Here is a 14,118-nt window from a genome sequence, read left to right as displayed (position 1 = left end):
ATTCTCGAAGCATGGGAGAGTTTCTTTAACAGGTGGCTCTTTTGGGGGGAAAAAAGGCACCCTTTGAGTGTGCTGGGAGGGGGGAGGCAGAGCCCTGCTCTTGGCTGGGCTCCCCCGGGAAGACGTGAGCCCCGTTCTGGCTGCGGCCGAGCGCTGACGATCCTGTGGTCAGGATTGCTCCATTGTCCAGGGCTCAAAAAACATAACGAGGTATTCATTACTCTTCATTACACGGGTGACTGCCCACAAGTTTCAGCCTCTCAGAACTTTTTTAGTCACTGGAGAGCAGCCAGTTGCTGCTGTCCAGTTTTACACAGAGGATCTGCTCCGGCCCGAGTCTTGCGCAGAGGAAACCGCACTCTTCCTCTTCCTCTTGGAAGGGGGTGGCCTCTCCCCTGCCCCCACATCAGTGCTGCTTCTCCTGATGCAACTAGGGGTGGAAAACGGCCTTGTTTGTCTTATGACATCAGTGCTGCTCATGACTAAAGGCTGGGTCTGCCCCACATCCTCTGAAGAGTGTGTGAAAACACGCTTTGGAGCAGGGCCGAGAGGGCTGGTGAGCAAGAGCAAAACCTTAGAAAGAATTTCAGGGAGATCTAGTATCAGTTCAACACTGAGTGAGCCCTGCTTGCCTTTTTGGGTGCCCTGGGGAACGTCCAGGCAGGGCTGGGAGCTCTCTCAGGCTGCTGTAAGGAGGGGGCCAGTGGTGATTCATGCTGTAAAACCCTGCGGTGAGTGGCGATAAGATAAAAATGCCACTGGTGACTTGCTGCCCCTTGCCTGCATTCCTTGTGTGCTTGGAGTGTGACTCGTCCTGCTCCTTGGTGCAGCCTCTGCAAAGCAGGAATTAATGGAAAGTTTATAGGAGCCTTTGAGATTCTTCCAGATGAGGTGTTGCAAATGACTTACGTGCTTCAGTTGCTTCCCAGCAGTGTGTGCAGAGTAGGTTCTGCAGTTGAGAGACCAGAGCCTGGAGAGGGAGAGGATGAACAGGGGCACATTGTTGCAGAAGCAGCTCTGCCCTTAGCTCGTGCAGCTGCTCCTCTTGGCATGTGCCAGGGTGGCTCGTTTTGGATGCTCTGTGCTGCAGAAATGCTGGAGTTATAGATCTCCATTGGAGGAATTTGGGATTCCAGGTGGCCCCTGTGGATGCAGTCGCAGAATCAAATGCACCAGCTCTGACCTGAAGTGTGTGAACTCTTTTTTCCAGCCTCAAATCACTTCCAACCCAAAATCATTTCTGACCTGACCAATTCTATGAACTCCAGTGAAGCTGCTGTACTGGACTCCCTGTCTGGTTGCAGCTGGGACTTTGGCCAAGAGCTGACTGCAGTGGGATTCTGTGCAGGGCTCTGTTTTATTGAGCAGTGTCAGGGCAAGCTTAGGAGGTGTTAAGTTTTCTGTCCTTAGACGTGTAAGAAGTCCTTAAAATGGCGCAAGACTGTGGCCAGTGGCTGTGGCAACAGAAAGTGCCTGTGTGCTGGCTGTTGGGTAAGCTGTGTCCTTGTTAATGTGAGGGCACCTTGCTGTCCATCATCAGGGTGCAGAGCTAGGTAGAAATTATTCTTCTGGAACTGGCAGAGCTTGTACCAGACAGCTGATAAAGCCTCTTGGACGTTCGGCTGCTGTCGGAGGAGGCGGGTAATCATCTTCTGTCCCTGCAGGTTGAGGCAGCAGCTATGGAGAGGCTGGTTGAGCGGCTGGAGAAGGCTGTGGAGCGCCTGGAGATGGCCTGCCAGGGGCCTGGCAGATGTGCAGATGGCTCTTCCAAAGGTGAGGCCCTGGGTGGAGGCAGCAGGCAGGGTGGTGGCGGTGCTGGACCCGCAGAAGCTGTTCTGGAGTGGGTGGTGCCCGTGCAAAGGCCTCCTGGGTGAAGCAGCTGCCTGCAGAGGGGAAGTGAGCTCAGCTGCACAGCCCTGCTCTGACCTGCTCAGGACTTGCTGTGGCTGCAGCTCTTCCCTCAGCTGTGAGCTCTGAGCTGCAGGCAGGAGCTGGGGGGGTGTGAGTGCTCCCAGCCTGGAGCCACCCACTGATACCTGTGCTCTGGTTCCTCCCCTGCAGGAGTGGCTCAGTACGTGCAGGCTTTTGATGCCCTTCTGGCTGGCCCAGTAGCTGAATACATCAAGATCAGCAAAGAAGTTGGTGGGGACGTGCAGACACACGTAAGACTCACACTCTTCTCCCTCAGCTCTACATAGATGCTGCTCATCCTTTGGGGCTGTGCAGGGCCAAGCTGGCTGTCAGGGTTTGCATCCTTCAGCACTGTATTCTAGGGTGTTTATAATCCCTGAGCATTCAGAACAGATGCAGATGCCCAGATAACCTCCAGCAGATTGCCACCTACACACACACGATGAATCAAACCACCTTCCTGAGATCTTTGGCAGTTGGGTGCTGAAGCTTTCTTTATAGACACTGGTGTGTGCCTTTAGGAGGTGTGTAAAATACCCAGCCAAAGAGCTGCTGCACCCCTGGGAGTTTTCTCTGGGGAGGGGTGTCTCCAAGAATATGTGCTTTGAGGTCAGCATAGCTGCTTTTCTACAGAGCAGGAGCTGTGGGCAGTGGGAGCTTGACTGACTGGCAGCATTTTGCTGGGTACATGGGAAGCTCTCTCATGTTTCTCTCCATTCTTAGGCTGAGATGGTTCATGCAGGTTTGATGAGTGAGAGGGCTCTTCTGGTCGTGGCATCACAACATCAGCAGCCAGCAGAGGTAAGGCTGGGAGATCACTCCTCAGAATGTTGTCTGGCTTTGTCTCACCAGAGCTGGGGATGGCTGCAAGGGTAGGGGGGGGTCTGGGCTGTTACAGTGGCACCAGGGAGGAACCAGAGCAGGGCTGGAGACACTCGTGTCCATGAGGACCTGCTGAAAGCCTGAAACATTCTGGGTATCACTCAATGCTGGGCAGGATTCTGGAGGTTGATTCTTAAAGAGTTGCAGAACTGGCATTTTCCAGTCATTAGAGCAGCAGGTTTTCTGTAGCCATCAGAGCAGCTTGTGGGTGTCATCTCACAGCGTCTGTCTCGAGTTCCACCTGGCACCAGCACTGCACAATCACTGTTCCTGAGATGCAGCTTGCAGGCAGAAGCTTGTCTGAGATGGGAGCCACAGTGGGGTTTGCAGAGAGCTTTTCATTAGGAGACATTTATAGACTTCCAGGCATTAAACTCCTTCTGAAGTATAACAGCCACTTGTCTCTATTGAAAGGCCTCGGAATAATAGGGAGGCTTTTAGGATTGATTTGTTCTTAGCAGAGTAATTTAACACTTCACCCAGGGTTGCTGCTTCTCAGCAGGATGTGAGGCTGAGAACCTGATCCTGAATGCACTGGCTTTTCCCTGCTGAGAATGGTTTTTCCTGAGCAACAGGATCCCACCTTGCTTTTCTTTGCAGTTATTATCTGGCTCAGTCAGGGCTTCTACTGTTGCTTTTCTGCTGGATTTCTGGGGTACTTTCCTATCCCTGCAGAATATATCTGCATCTTTTTCCCCAAACTCAGCGTTGTCGTTGGGTGGTTTATCTTTCACCAGGCTTGCTGGGACACTGCTCTGCATAGCCTCTAGTTCAAAGATATGCTTATAAATTCCACTATTTATTTAATTAAAGGATTATGAACAAAGAATCCAGTTCTTCTGCCTTCATCTAGTGGGTGTCTTTGCACAGGTTGTCTTGCAGGAGGCTGTTCTGGAGTAGACAATTTAAAATGCTGCACGTATCAACTTTGTGGCCAAAAATTGTGGCCATCCTGTTACTTGACAGTGGTGCTGGGCTGGAGCTTCTGACAGTGTGGCCTGGCCAGTGGTATTTGGAACCTCTCTGTTTTCATCTAATTAGAGGAAGGGACAGGAAAAGCAAGAGCTGAGGCTTTGAAAAGTTTTGCCCCAAAGTTGTCCCTCACTGCTGCCACCAGCAGGAGAATTTCTGATCTTAAAGGAAAGAAAAGTTGTCCAAGAGGTATCTCTGGAAATGTGTAATTGGCTGCTCTGACCTCAGATGACTTCTGAGCACTGCCAGCCAGCATTCCAAGGGGACAACACACAGAAATAACTTTTACCATCTAAATACTAAAGACTTGGGTTGACTTGAGAAGTAACTTAAACCCTGAAGCCTACCCTGATAGGGTGACTTGAGAACTTGCTTCAACTCTGATTGTAATGCAGGGTGGGGATCCCAAATGGCAAAAACCTGCCCAAACCCTTTCTGTGGAGGCTTGTCAAGGAGAGGAGAAAGCTGACAAACTGTCTTGGAACAAAAGAATCCAGGAACAGCAAATGCTGCTATTTCTGTCCCTGTTACTAACAAGCTCTGTCAGTGTCTCTGGGACTGAACATGAGTCAGGGTTCTTGGCGTACTCCCATAGCACCAGTGGGTTGGGAGCAGTGACTGCAGCCCTGGAGGAGCCCTGTGGGACTGAGCTGGGCTGTGGGGAGGGGCCCAGCCTGGGCAGGAGCTCCAGCAGCAACTTGTGCCAGTTGGAAGGTTCCTCGGAGTGACCATCATCTCAGCAGAGCCACCCATTCCAGAGCAGTGCTAACGTTCTCACCTCTGGCTCTGCAGAACACCTTCTCCTTGCTCCTGAAGCCCATCTCAGAGCAGATCCAGGCCGTGCAGGATTTCCGGGAGAAGAACCGTGGCAGCAAAATGTTCAATCACTTATCAGCAGTCAGCGAGAGCATCCCAGCCCTGGGCTGGGTGGCCATGGTAAGAACTCCAGAGGGAGGTGGTTTCCTGGAGAGTCTGGCTCCCTGCTGGGCTGCTCCATGTGTTTGTTCTCCTCTAGGCTCCAAAGCCTGGTCCCTATGTGAAGGAGATGACTGATGCTGCCATGTTTTATACCAACCGGATCCTCAAGGAGTACAAGGATGTGTAAGTTCCCTTTCTCTTCAAGGTGTTGGTGAACACAGCTAGCTGGGTGTGCAGGGGCTGCTCCAGTGTCTAACCACAGCTGCCTTGGTCTTGAATTCATTCTGCTTTTTAAAGGCAGGGTCTATTTCTAAAGCCTCTTTATCTTTTGAAGCCTTTTGATCCTCAGGGACAAGACTCCTTGCACTCAAGCCTCAGCTGGAATCTCTGTTGCTGCTCTTGTCTCAGCATCAGCTGAGGCTGAACTGTTTCCCAGGGCAGCAAGCTGTGTCTGGGGAAAGGGTCTTGTTGGAAGCACCAGGCTCCTCAGCTGAAGTGGGTTACAGTGCAGAGCAGGCCCATGGGTGCAGGATTGGTGCTGGAGGCGTGAGGCTGCTGTGCTGTCCAGCTGTGTGCTGCCTGTAGGCTGAGAGCTGTAAAGAACTGTGTGTAGTCCTTGGGTCTTAATGGCAAATGCCCCTGCTCACTCCTCCTGATCTCCTTGTGTCCTCAGAGACAAAAAGCAAGTGGACTGGGTGAAAGCTTATCTGAGCATCTGGACAGAGCTGCAGGCCTACATCAAAGAGTACCACACCACGGGGCTGACCTGGAGCAAGACAGTGAGTGCTGCCTACACCTGCAGAGCTCCTGAGATGCCTGCAGCAGATGCAGAGCTTGTGCAACTGCCTTTCCTCTCGCCGCTCTCTTGCAGGGTCCCGTAGCATCAGAAGGGGTTAAATCTCCCCCTGCCATCCCTGCCGGGGCCGCGCCGCCCCCTCCGGGCCCTCCTCCCCCGCCAGCCCCTCCCAGCAGCTCCAGCACAGACGACTCCGCCTCCCGCTCCGCCCTCTTCGCCCAGATCAACCGCGGGGAAGGCATCACCTCGGGTAGGTGGAGGCAGCACCAGGAGGTTTGGCTCCAAAGAATCCTTGTTTGGCTCCAAAGAATCCTTGTTTGGCTCCAAAGAATCCTTGTTTGGCTCCAAAGAATCCTTGTTTGGCTGCTGTCCCTCCATGCACCTGCTTCAAAAGTGCAGGAACAAAAGACCATCTGGTGGAGGATGAGGCTGGGAGCCAGAGGCAGCCCTGAGGCAGTTCACAGGGACAAAGGGAGCACATCTGAGTGTTCTCAGCCTCTGTCAGGTGTAGCAAGAGATGAATCTCTAGCTGGAACAGAGAGAGGAGCTCTTTGGTCGCCTGCAGGTCTCCAGTACAAAAGGTGCCATGTTAGCACCCACTGATGTTGGCACGAAGCATATCCCTTTTGGGAGTCACCTGGTTAGAGTGTGAAGAGAAGGCGAGGGGCTTTTCCCAGCTGCAGGGAGCAAGAGCTGGCACCTCCTGCCTCTACATCTCCTGCTCTCATCACTATTGAGTCAGTGTCCCCTGCTCCCTCTTTTGCTGTCACTCGGGCTCAGCGTAGGCCCAGTCTCAGTCCTTTGCATTTTGGAGGACGTTTTGCTGCTGGATGTTGTCATCACTGATGTCTGGCTTTTGGAGGAGAGCTGGATCTCAAGCTTGGCTTCTCTTGCAGGCTTAAGGCATGTTTCAGATGACATGAAGACCCACAAGAATCCAGCGCTGAAGAACCAAGGGGGTCCTGTGAGAAGTGGACCCAAACCTTTCACTGCTCCCAAACCAGCCTGTAATGCTAATCCCTCCCCAAAAACCTCTCCAAAGGCACCTGCATTGCTAGAATTAGAGGGCAAAAAGTGGAGAGTGGTGAGTGCCTGGAGGCAGCATGAATGGGTTGGTTGGAGGGGTGGGAGGTTTGCAGCAGGGAGGGAGGAGAGGGTCTCCTGAAGACCTTTCCTGTAAGAGGCCCTAGCCTGGAGTTACATGCAGTTTATTTTTCAAGGGGCTGCCCAGCCCTGCTCTTCACATGGATTCATTGGTCTGCATTCCAAAAATAAAGCGTTTTTCCTCCCTTTTCAGGAAAACCAGGAGAATGCCCCTAACCTGGTGATCAGTGACACAGAGCTGAAGCAGGTAGCATATGTTTTCAAGTGCACAAATAGTACGCTCCAAATCAAAGGCAAGATCAACTCCATCACCCTTGGTGAGTGCAGGAACCCTGAGAACTCCTTCTGTGTGCTGCTCTGTTGGTGGAGGGCTGAATCTCACACTTTTCTGTGACCTGCTCTTCTCCCTGCAGATAACTGTAAGAAGCTAGGCCTGGTGTTTGATGACGTGGTGGGCATCGTAGAGATCATCAACAGCAGGGATGTTAAAGTTCAGGTGAGTCTCTCTGACCTGTTCTCTGCCTGGAATGGGACTGCTGCAGGGTGCATCTGTAGCATCTGCTGCTGCTTTGAGTACTTCCAGCACTGGCATGTGCATCTGTGGAGCCCATTGGTGGAACACCATCTGTCCTGCTCTGCAGCTCACCCTGCCCAGCCCTGGGGAGAGGGCTGAAATCTGCCTCACTGAGCTGCTTTGGGGCTCTAGGTCAAAGATTAGTCTCTGTGAGGCAGGCAGCAGGGTATGAGTGCTAAAGTAGGAGGCCAGCAGTAGAATCTACTCTGATTCCAGTTAGGGTACCTGGTTTGGGATGGTCAACATGCCCAGTGCTCAGTGCAGTTTCATTCTAAAAAGATGAAAACAAATAACTTGGGATTTTCTGCCAAAGGTGGGAGCGCTTGAATCCAGCCTGTTTGTGGCAGGGGGGTTGGAGTCCAATCTCTTGCTTTGAAGGCAAATGCAGAAGAAAAATGTTGTGGTGCTCCTCTGAAGTGCTGCTCTGACCCCTCTGCTAGGTAATGGGTAAAGTGCCAACGATTTCCATCAACAAGACAGATGGCTGCCACGTGTATCTGAGCAAGAGCTCCCTCGACTGCGAAATCGTCAGTGCCAAGTCCTCAGAGATGAACGTCCTCATTCCCACAGAGGGTGGTGACTTTGTAAGTGTTGGTTTGGAGGGGACTGTGGAGGTCTGCTTGGGGCTGGGTAACGTGGGGCAGGACTCGTGTGCTGAGCCCTGCAGGGGATGGCAGCTCCAGCGAGGTCTGGAGGGACAGTTTGAGGTTTTGGAGGTTGTGAATGATGATCAGATGATAAAATCAGCAAATCGAGTTGTCTGTTTATAGTGAGAGATTTGCTGTTTTGTGAGAGCTGCTTCCACAGGATCTCCTGGGGGAAGAACAGCCAGTGGTTGAGGCACAGGGCTCACAGCATGTATTGAAGAAATGCCTAAAGCAGTGGGAGTAGTTCCTAATCTCAGCCATAAACTGTTTTTTGACAATAGGTTTCTATTTTTTACCCTCCAGACTGAATTCCCTGTCCCAGAACAGTTCAAGACAGTGTGGAATGGTCAGAAGCTGGTTACCACTGTGACAGAGATTGCTGGTTAAGCAGAAACACTCCAAGGTTCATGCCCTCCCCTGGCCCTGCTGTGGGACAAATCTGCTTTCAGATGATTCTCTTAGATTTCTTGTACCTTTCTGCTCTTCAAACTGCTTCTCTTCTACCCGAGAGACACAGCTGCCTGCCAGCACTGAAATACCCCTGCCTGGGGTTTGCTGTGGGTGGCAGGTCAGTTCTTGTCCACATCTATTAGCAGGAAGGTGTATTTTTCTTTTATTTTTTCCCCCCCTCCCCTTGTCTGATCTAACTGCACCAATTACCAAGTCGGATTTTCGGTGAACTTCACAGCCAGTACTGGCAGTTGGCTTTCAGAGTGGTGGTCCTTCTTTTTTTTGTTGTTGTTTTGTATTGCCTTTAAGCAAACTGTTCATGTGAGAGAGGAACGTGGTCCCCTTTTTAACGAGTAATGGTTTGTGTGGGAGTCCAGTGTACCCAGTTGTTATGGCAGATGTCTCAAGAAGGTCCTGGAAGCTGCTAATTCCAGCCCTAGGTACTAGTTGGTGGCTTTACAGGACATGGGAATGGTTTTTGTTGGACCAAAGGTTGAGGACCTGGGCTGTAGCATTCCACCCCAATTTCTCTTTCCTCATTCCTACTAGCTCAGTGTCTTTCTGACTGTGCCATGACAGGAGGCTTTCTATTAACCAGTGCCACAGGAAGGCTGCAGCGGAGGAACCGGCACTCCGGCTGGTAGCTTGGAGCTGAGCACCTCTTATTCCACGAGCCCTCCACCCTCCAAGGGAATCTTTGCCCCAGGGCTTCCTTCTCAGAGCAGCTGAACTCAGGTTCAGTCTTCCAGGACAGTTCTTCTGAACCTGTCCCCTTTCTGCAGAGGAAGGGTCTCCTCCATTCTCCTCCATTCCAGGGTCGGTCGTGCAGCATTGTAAATACCCGAGTGGGAGAAGTCCCTTCATCACACTCTTCCTCACCTGCAATCAGCCCCCAGAAAGTGAATCCTCTGGGCCTCCCTTTTCCCTGTCGCTTGGCTCTTTACTTTGGTGGGATTTTGTAGCCTCTGTTCCAGGGCCCTGGGGCAGAGTGGTGGATCCAAGACCCAGTACTGTACTGACCCAGAAAAGGGAGCTGCACCTGCTTTGACCTTCATCTTTCCAACGCCTCGGGTGGCATAAGCATATCTTAAAATGCATTTCCTCTGTAAAGTGTCAATGTTCTTTTTTTTCTCTAGGACAAAACTTACAAAAAAAAAAAATATGCAATTTTTTTATTTTGAGACTGTCCTGTGACTTGTACTCGTCTTCTCCTGAGGCTTGTGAGGAAACCTTTCTTATGTACTTAAGATTATACAGAAGATAGAATAAAGTTAATGCCAACTTGCTCATTAACAGTGGCTCTTGTTGACTCTCTGGGGGCAGAAGATGGGACCTCAAGTAGGACAAGCTGGCCCTGCTTGAATGCTTTCCCTGTGGGGAAATAACTTCCCTCAGCTCCCTGTGAATCAGACTGTCAGTAGTTGTCAAATATCACCTTTTTTTTTAATTAGTTAGATGTAAAGTTTTATTGATTTCATTTGCTGTACAAAAGGGCATAAAACAAGCCATTAGTTGAACACTATTCAAGCTGTTAATACTGACTTCATTCAAACCCCTCCCTTTTCCCCAGAGCCCCCTAAATTTGGCCCTTTTTGTGAAGGCCAGGCTGTAACATCATTCCTCTGCACAGAGCCATGTTAAGTCTACTTGCCCCCCCTGAGGAGCTGCAGCACTCCTGCACTGGAGGTTTGGCTAGTGGTGCTGGGGTGAGGATGGGTGCAGGGCACACAAACCTCACCGAGTGACTGGCACTGCCCTGGCTCTGAGCACTGCCACAGACTTACCAGGGCCTGTGCAGGCTGGAGTGCTTTGGAGTGAGTGAACAGATGCCAGGCTCTTGCCACAGGGTTTTGGGTGCCACCTGCACAGCACTGGAGCTGCTGAGCTGCCCCCCTCTCCCTCCCCAGCCCACATCCCCCCTGGGCTCGGCTGCAGGAAGTGCTGTGGTGGGAGCTACAGGGACAGACCCTCCCCTCAGCATCACTGGAGGAAGGGGAGCAGAGTGGTGTAAAACCACTCCTCTGAGAAGTGCAGGTGGTCCCCCTCCACCCCCAGGAACACCAGCTTTCCTGCTTTGTCCATCTCCTGCAGCCCCAGGCGATCCTGCAGAGAGAAGTGCCACCATAGCCTCTGGGGCCCCTTTGGCTGGGACCCAGCACCCAGGGAAGTCTCCATCACTGCAGCAGAAGTGGCTGCCCAGAGTGGGCTCCACCTCTGCTCTTCAAAACTTCTCACACAGAGGGAAAAGGCATTTTGGGTGTTTCTTAAAATAAGGCTTTAAAAAGGAGGGAATTGATTAAACACATGCTGAAGGGAGTTTTGAGCCAGGCATGAGGCTGAATTCCCACCTCCAGGATGGGCCTGGAGGGAAACACCTTCCCAAATAGCTACTGGCAAGAGGCAGTGATGCCCCAGGAATGGCAGAGAGGGTGAGCAGGGCAGAGCTGTGGGGTTTAGAGCCCCTCAAGGGCCCAGGGACACTACAGAGTAGAAAGAGCAGAAACCCCTCAGCCCCCAGCAGAAGGTACCTCTGTGTACAGCGAGGTCTCCTGCAGTGGGATGGTCTCCTTGGCTTGGCCTGGTTTGTAAAACCCAAACCACTGTTGGAATAAAAACAAGGAAACAGCTGCTGAAGGGCTCCTGGGAGAGAAGCAAGTCTGCAACACCTCCTGCTGCAGGCAGTGCAGTACTGGGCCTGTGTGTGCACTCTGCTCCTCACCAGGGTCAGTTCTGCCACTGAATGACAAACCAGGGCCTGTGTGTGCACTCTGCTCCTCACCAGGGTCAGTTCTGCCACTGAATGACAAACCAGCACCCAAAAGCAGCACCCACCCAAAAGCAGCACCCACCCAAAAGCAGCACCCACCCTGCCTCACCTCAGAGATTGGAGGGTCCACCATGGTATCATTGAGAAATTTCACCATCACAAATTTTTTCAGAGCCATCAGGTTTTTCTTGTAGGTCTCATTGATGCCCTGGATGAAAGCAAGAGAGAGCAGATCCAAATCAGCAGGAAGCCCCTGGAGACAGCTCAGGGAAAGCATCTGCTCCAACTTGCCCTGCAGCTGCAGAGGAAAACCTGGGCTGTGGCAGCCAGGGGGCAGGGACCTGCACTGGTCACCAGCCTCCCCTGGCTGTGCTCGTGGTGTTTGGCCTCAGCTCTGGGCTGTGAGGAGGGGCTGGGGAGGGGATTCACCAATGTGAAAGGTGGTGGGGGGCTGGGTATGTGGCTTATCTTCCCCAGCCACCCCAGAAGAGTGCAGTGACAGGGGAACTGCTCTGCCATGGACAAGTCTCATTCCTAAATCTACCAGCAAAAGTACTTTGGACACTCCTGGGATGCAGGAGGAAAAGAACTGCTGTCAGGGCCAATGTGAAGGAACTCACTGCTAAGGCTTCTGCCCTCCTCCTAGCATGTAATCATCAGCCAGCTCCTCACCCTCTCCTGATTTATGTCAGCCAAAAAGATGCTGTTTTTCCTGTAGTCCTCCTCCTTCAGCGGGTCGTGCCAATACTCTGCTTGTACCAGGCTGGGGAAGAGAGTAAGCCAAGATGAGAGCAGAACCACGGGGCTGGCTGCTGTTCTGGCAGCTTGGGGAGGAGACTCACTGCTCTTGCACAGCTTGTGTGTAGGCCCCCAGGTCCAGAGTCCTCCGGATCCAGTCGCAGAGGTGGGAGCTCTCCCCAGGGCAGCGGGGGAAGCCGTACACGCCTGGGGCACAGAGACATGGAACAACTCAGTGAGCCAGAGTGAAATCCCCTAATCCCTTCAGCTGGTAAAGAACCAGCCTCTTACAGAGCACTGGCAAGAATTACCCAGGGGATCAGGCAGCCTGTAATCCTGCAATCCCATTAGCCAGCCCTCCTGCCCCCGGGCGCTGCTGCACACTCAGGTGATGGATGGTGCTGCTGAGCTGAGGGTGTTGTGCTGCAGAATGGGGGCATGAGGACAATGAAACACTGGCCAGCTCCCCCAGTGTGTTCCCAGGAGGTTTCTGGGTGGTTCCCTACAAATCTTCCCGCTGCACTACAAAGAAATAGACTCAAGCCCTGGAAGGTCTCAGGGGAGAGTATTTAAACTTAATTGCCAGCCACTCTTAACTGTACATCTCTTCAACTCCAGCTCATGCTGCCTCTTTCATCTACTGCCAAAGCACCTCCCTCTCCCTGGGGCTTTAGCCTTCCAAATGTCAGCTGTAAAACACCCCTGTGACCCAGGTTGAGTTTCACAAAGGCTTCACTCTGTAGTTGGAAATTTCTTCTCCTGAAACAGCTGATCCCAAGTGCTTCAAGTGCTTCCCAAGTATGTAAGAACTGAACCCAGATGATACGTTGTCTACTTGCCAAGGTCCCTTCTTCTCCTGAAACAGCTGATCCCAAGTGCTTCCCAAGTATATAAGAACTGAACCCAGATGATATGTTGTCTACTTGCCAAGGTCCCTTCTTGTTGCCAGTGAAGTAAGACTAACACAGAAGGTCAAGCAGTCAGTTACCTGGGCCAAAGCAGATCACCAGATCCAGGAACAAAGGGACAGTTTAATTCCCAGAACAGTCAGTTTTTAGGAAAAGGCAAAAAACCCCCAAATCACTCCTCCTGCCCTCCCAGTGGTTAGGAAGGGAAGTGGCTTAAGAAGATGACCTTTAGAGGTCCCTTCCAGCCTAAAGCACTCTATGATTTGATGATTACCTTGGTGCTGCCCTCCAACAGAGATCAGATTGAGCATGGGAGGAGAAGGACACCTCTGGGCCACCGCCCGCCTGCGGAGGGAGAGGCAGGAGCTGAGCTGGCTCTGCTTGGCACACCCAGGCCACCCCTGTGCTCCACAGGCAGCTCTCAGCTTGCCCCTGCGTGGGCTCAGGCACTTGGGCAACACCTGCAAAGAGAATTAACCCTGCCTGGTAGAGGAGGCCTACAGGCAAACACGTTCCTTTGGAGCACTCCTGCCTTTGTGGAGGGTTTTGTCAGCTTACATCTGCTTAGTACTTTGAAAGAGTTTTAAATCAGAACCTAAAACCCAAGGGAAATGGCTGGGAATGAAAGGGAAGTGTGAACTTACAGGAACTGGCCCCCTTGGGAGAAGCCCATTGCGTTGTAGCCTCCTGCCAGGTGAGGGTCCTGTGCCAGCTGGCTGCACACCTCCTTCACTTGGTCATTCACGTTCATAAAGAAGCTGTTCTCCATGTCCTGGTGGAGGAGCCAGGCAAGAACATGTCACCTGGAGCTTTGCAGTGCCTTGCACTGAGTTAATCTCTGCAAACAGATTGCTAGCAGTTCTGCTTTGGAAAGAGGACCTTAACTTTCATTGTGTGTCAGAAGTGACATTCAGGTTTTGAGAATTCCCTTCACCTTGTCTTTGTTCCTCCTCTGCCTGGCAAAACTGTCTCATATAGAACAGAGACACTTCCCTAAACTTCTTGACAATTTGACTTCAGACTTGTATGTGTGTGCATAATAAAAAACAATTAAAAAAATCAGACTTCACTCATCTGCTCCAGATCTTAAAAAAATAACACAGTGCTATGGAAAGAAATTCTGTAGGGCTACTGTGGAAACCCACAGAGGTGCAGCAGAAGTCTGTAACTTTATTACACTGCAGACAGACAGTGAATAAACAGCTGTAAACCAAAAAGGATGGCAAGGGATAAAGCTCTGCTTCAGCACAGCCTCTTATCACATGCCTTCATATTACCTGGAGGGGTCACAGTGCTCATCAGTGCATTTGCATATTAATCCAATTTGGACGAAGGATTTGTTTTGCCCCTGTTCTTTTCTGCAGGTATTATCTAGACTTTATTGGTTTCTCCCTGTCAAAGCTGTTTAGTTCACAAAGAAGACGACTTAGCAGGGAAAGCACCATGGGAAT

At 51.6% G+C, this 14,118-nt stretch overlaps 2 protein-coding genes across 2 annotated transcripts; one reads left to right on the top strand and one right to left on the bottom strand.

Moving 5' to 3' along the window:
• Window positions 1-1,664: 1,664 nt before the first annotated feature.
• On the top strand, window positions 1,665-8,526 carry CAP1 (CAP, adenylate cyclase-associated protein 1 (yeast); the record flags this gene model as incomplete). The annotated part of the gene is made up of 12 exons (XM_008941345.1): window positions 1,665-1,773; window positions 2,062-2,162; window positions 2,635-2,712; window positions 4,558-4,701; window positions 4,781-4,866; window positions 5,357-5,462; window positions 5,555-5,729; window positions 6,376-6,563; window positions 6,777-6,900; window positions 6,997-7,079; window positions 7,598-7,741; window positions 8,108-8,526. Coding segments are annotated over 12 exons (1,422 nt in total), but the record flags the coding sequence as incomplete, so codon positions are not given.
• A 1,695-nt stretch (window positions 8,527-10,221) lies between these two features.
• Window positions 10,222-13,439, bottom strand: PPT1 (palmitoyl-protein thioesterase 1; the record flags this gene model as incomplete). The annotated part of the gene is made up of 7 exons (XM_008941344.1): window positions 10,222-10,357; window positions 10,783-10,854; window positions 11,131-11,229; window positions 11,694-11,784; window positions 11,864-11,966; window positions 12,942-13,012; window positions 13,312-13,439. Coding segments are annotated over 7 exons (687 nt in total), but the record flags the coding sequence as incomplete, so codon positions are not given.
• Window positions 13,440-14,118: the final 679 nt, after the last annotated feature.

Source organism: Merops nubicus, unplaced genomic scaffold (genome assembly GCF_000691845.1).
Source record: "Merops nubicus isolate BGI_N331 unplaced genomic scaffold, ASM69184v1 scaffold18845, whole genome shotgun sequence".
Taxonomy (NCBI): Eukaryota; Metazoa; Chordata; class Aves; order Coraciiformes; family Meropidae; genus Merops; species Merops nubicus.
The sequence above is the reverse complement of the archived record's forward strand: the minus strand, read 5'-3'. Positions and strand labels throughout refer to the sequence as shown.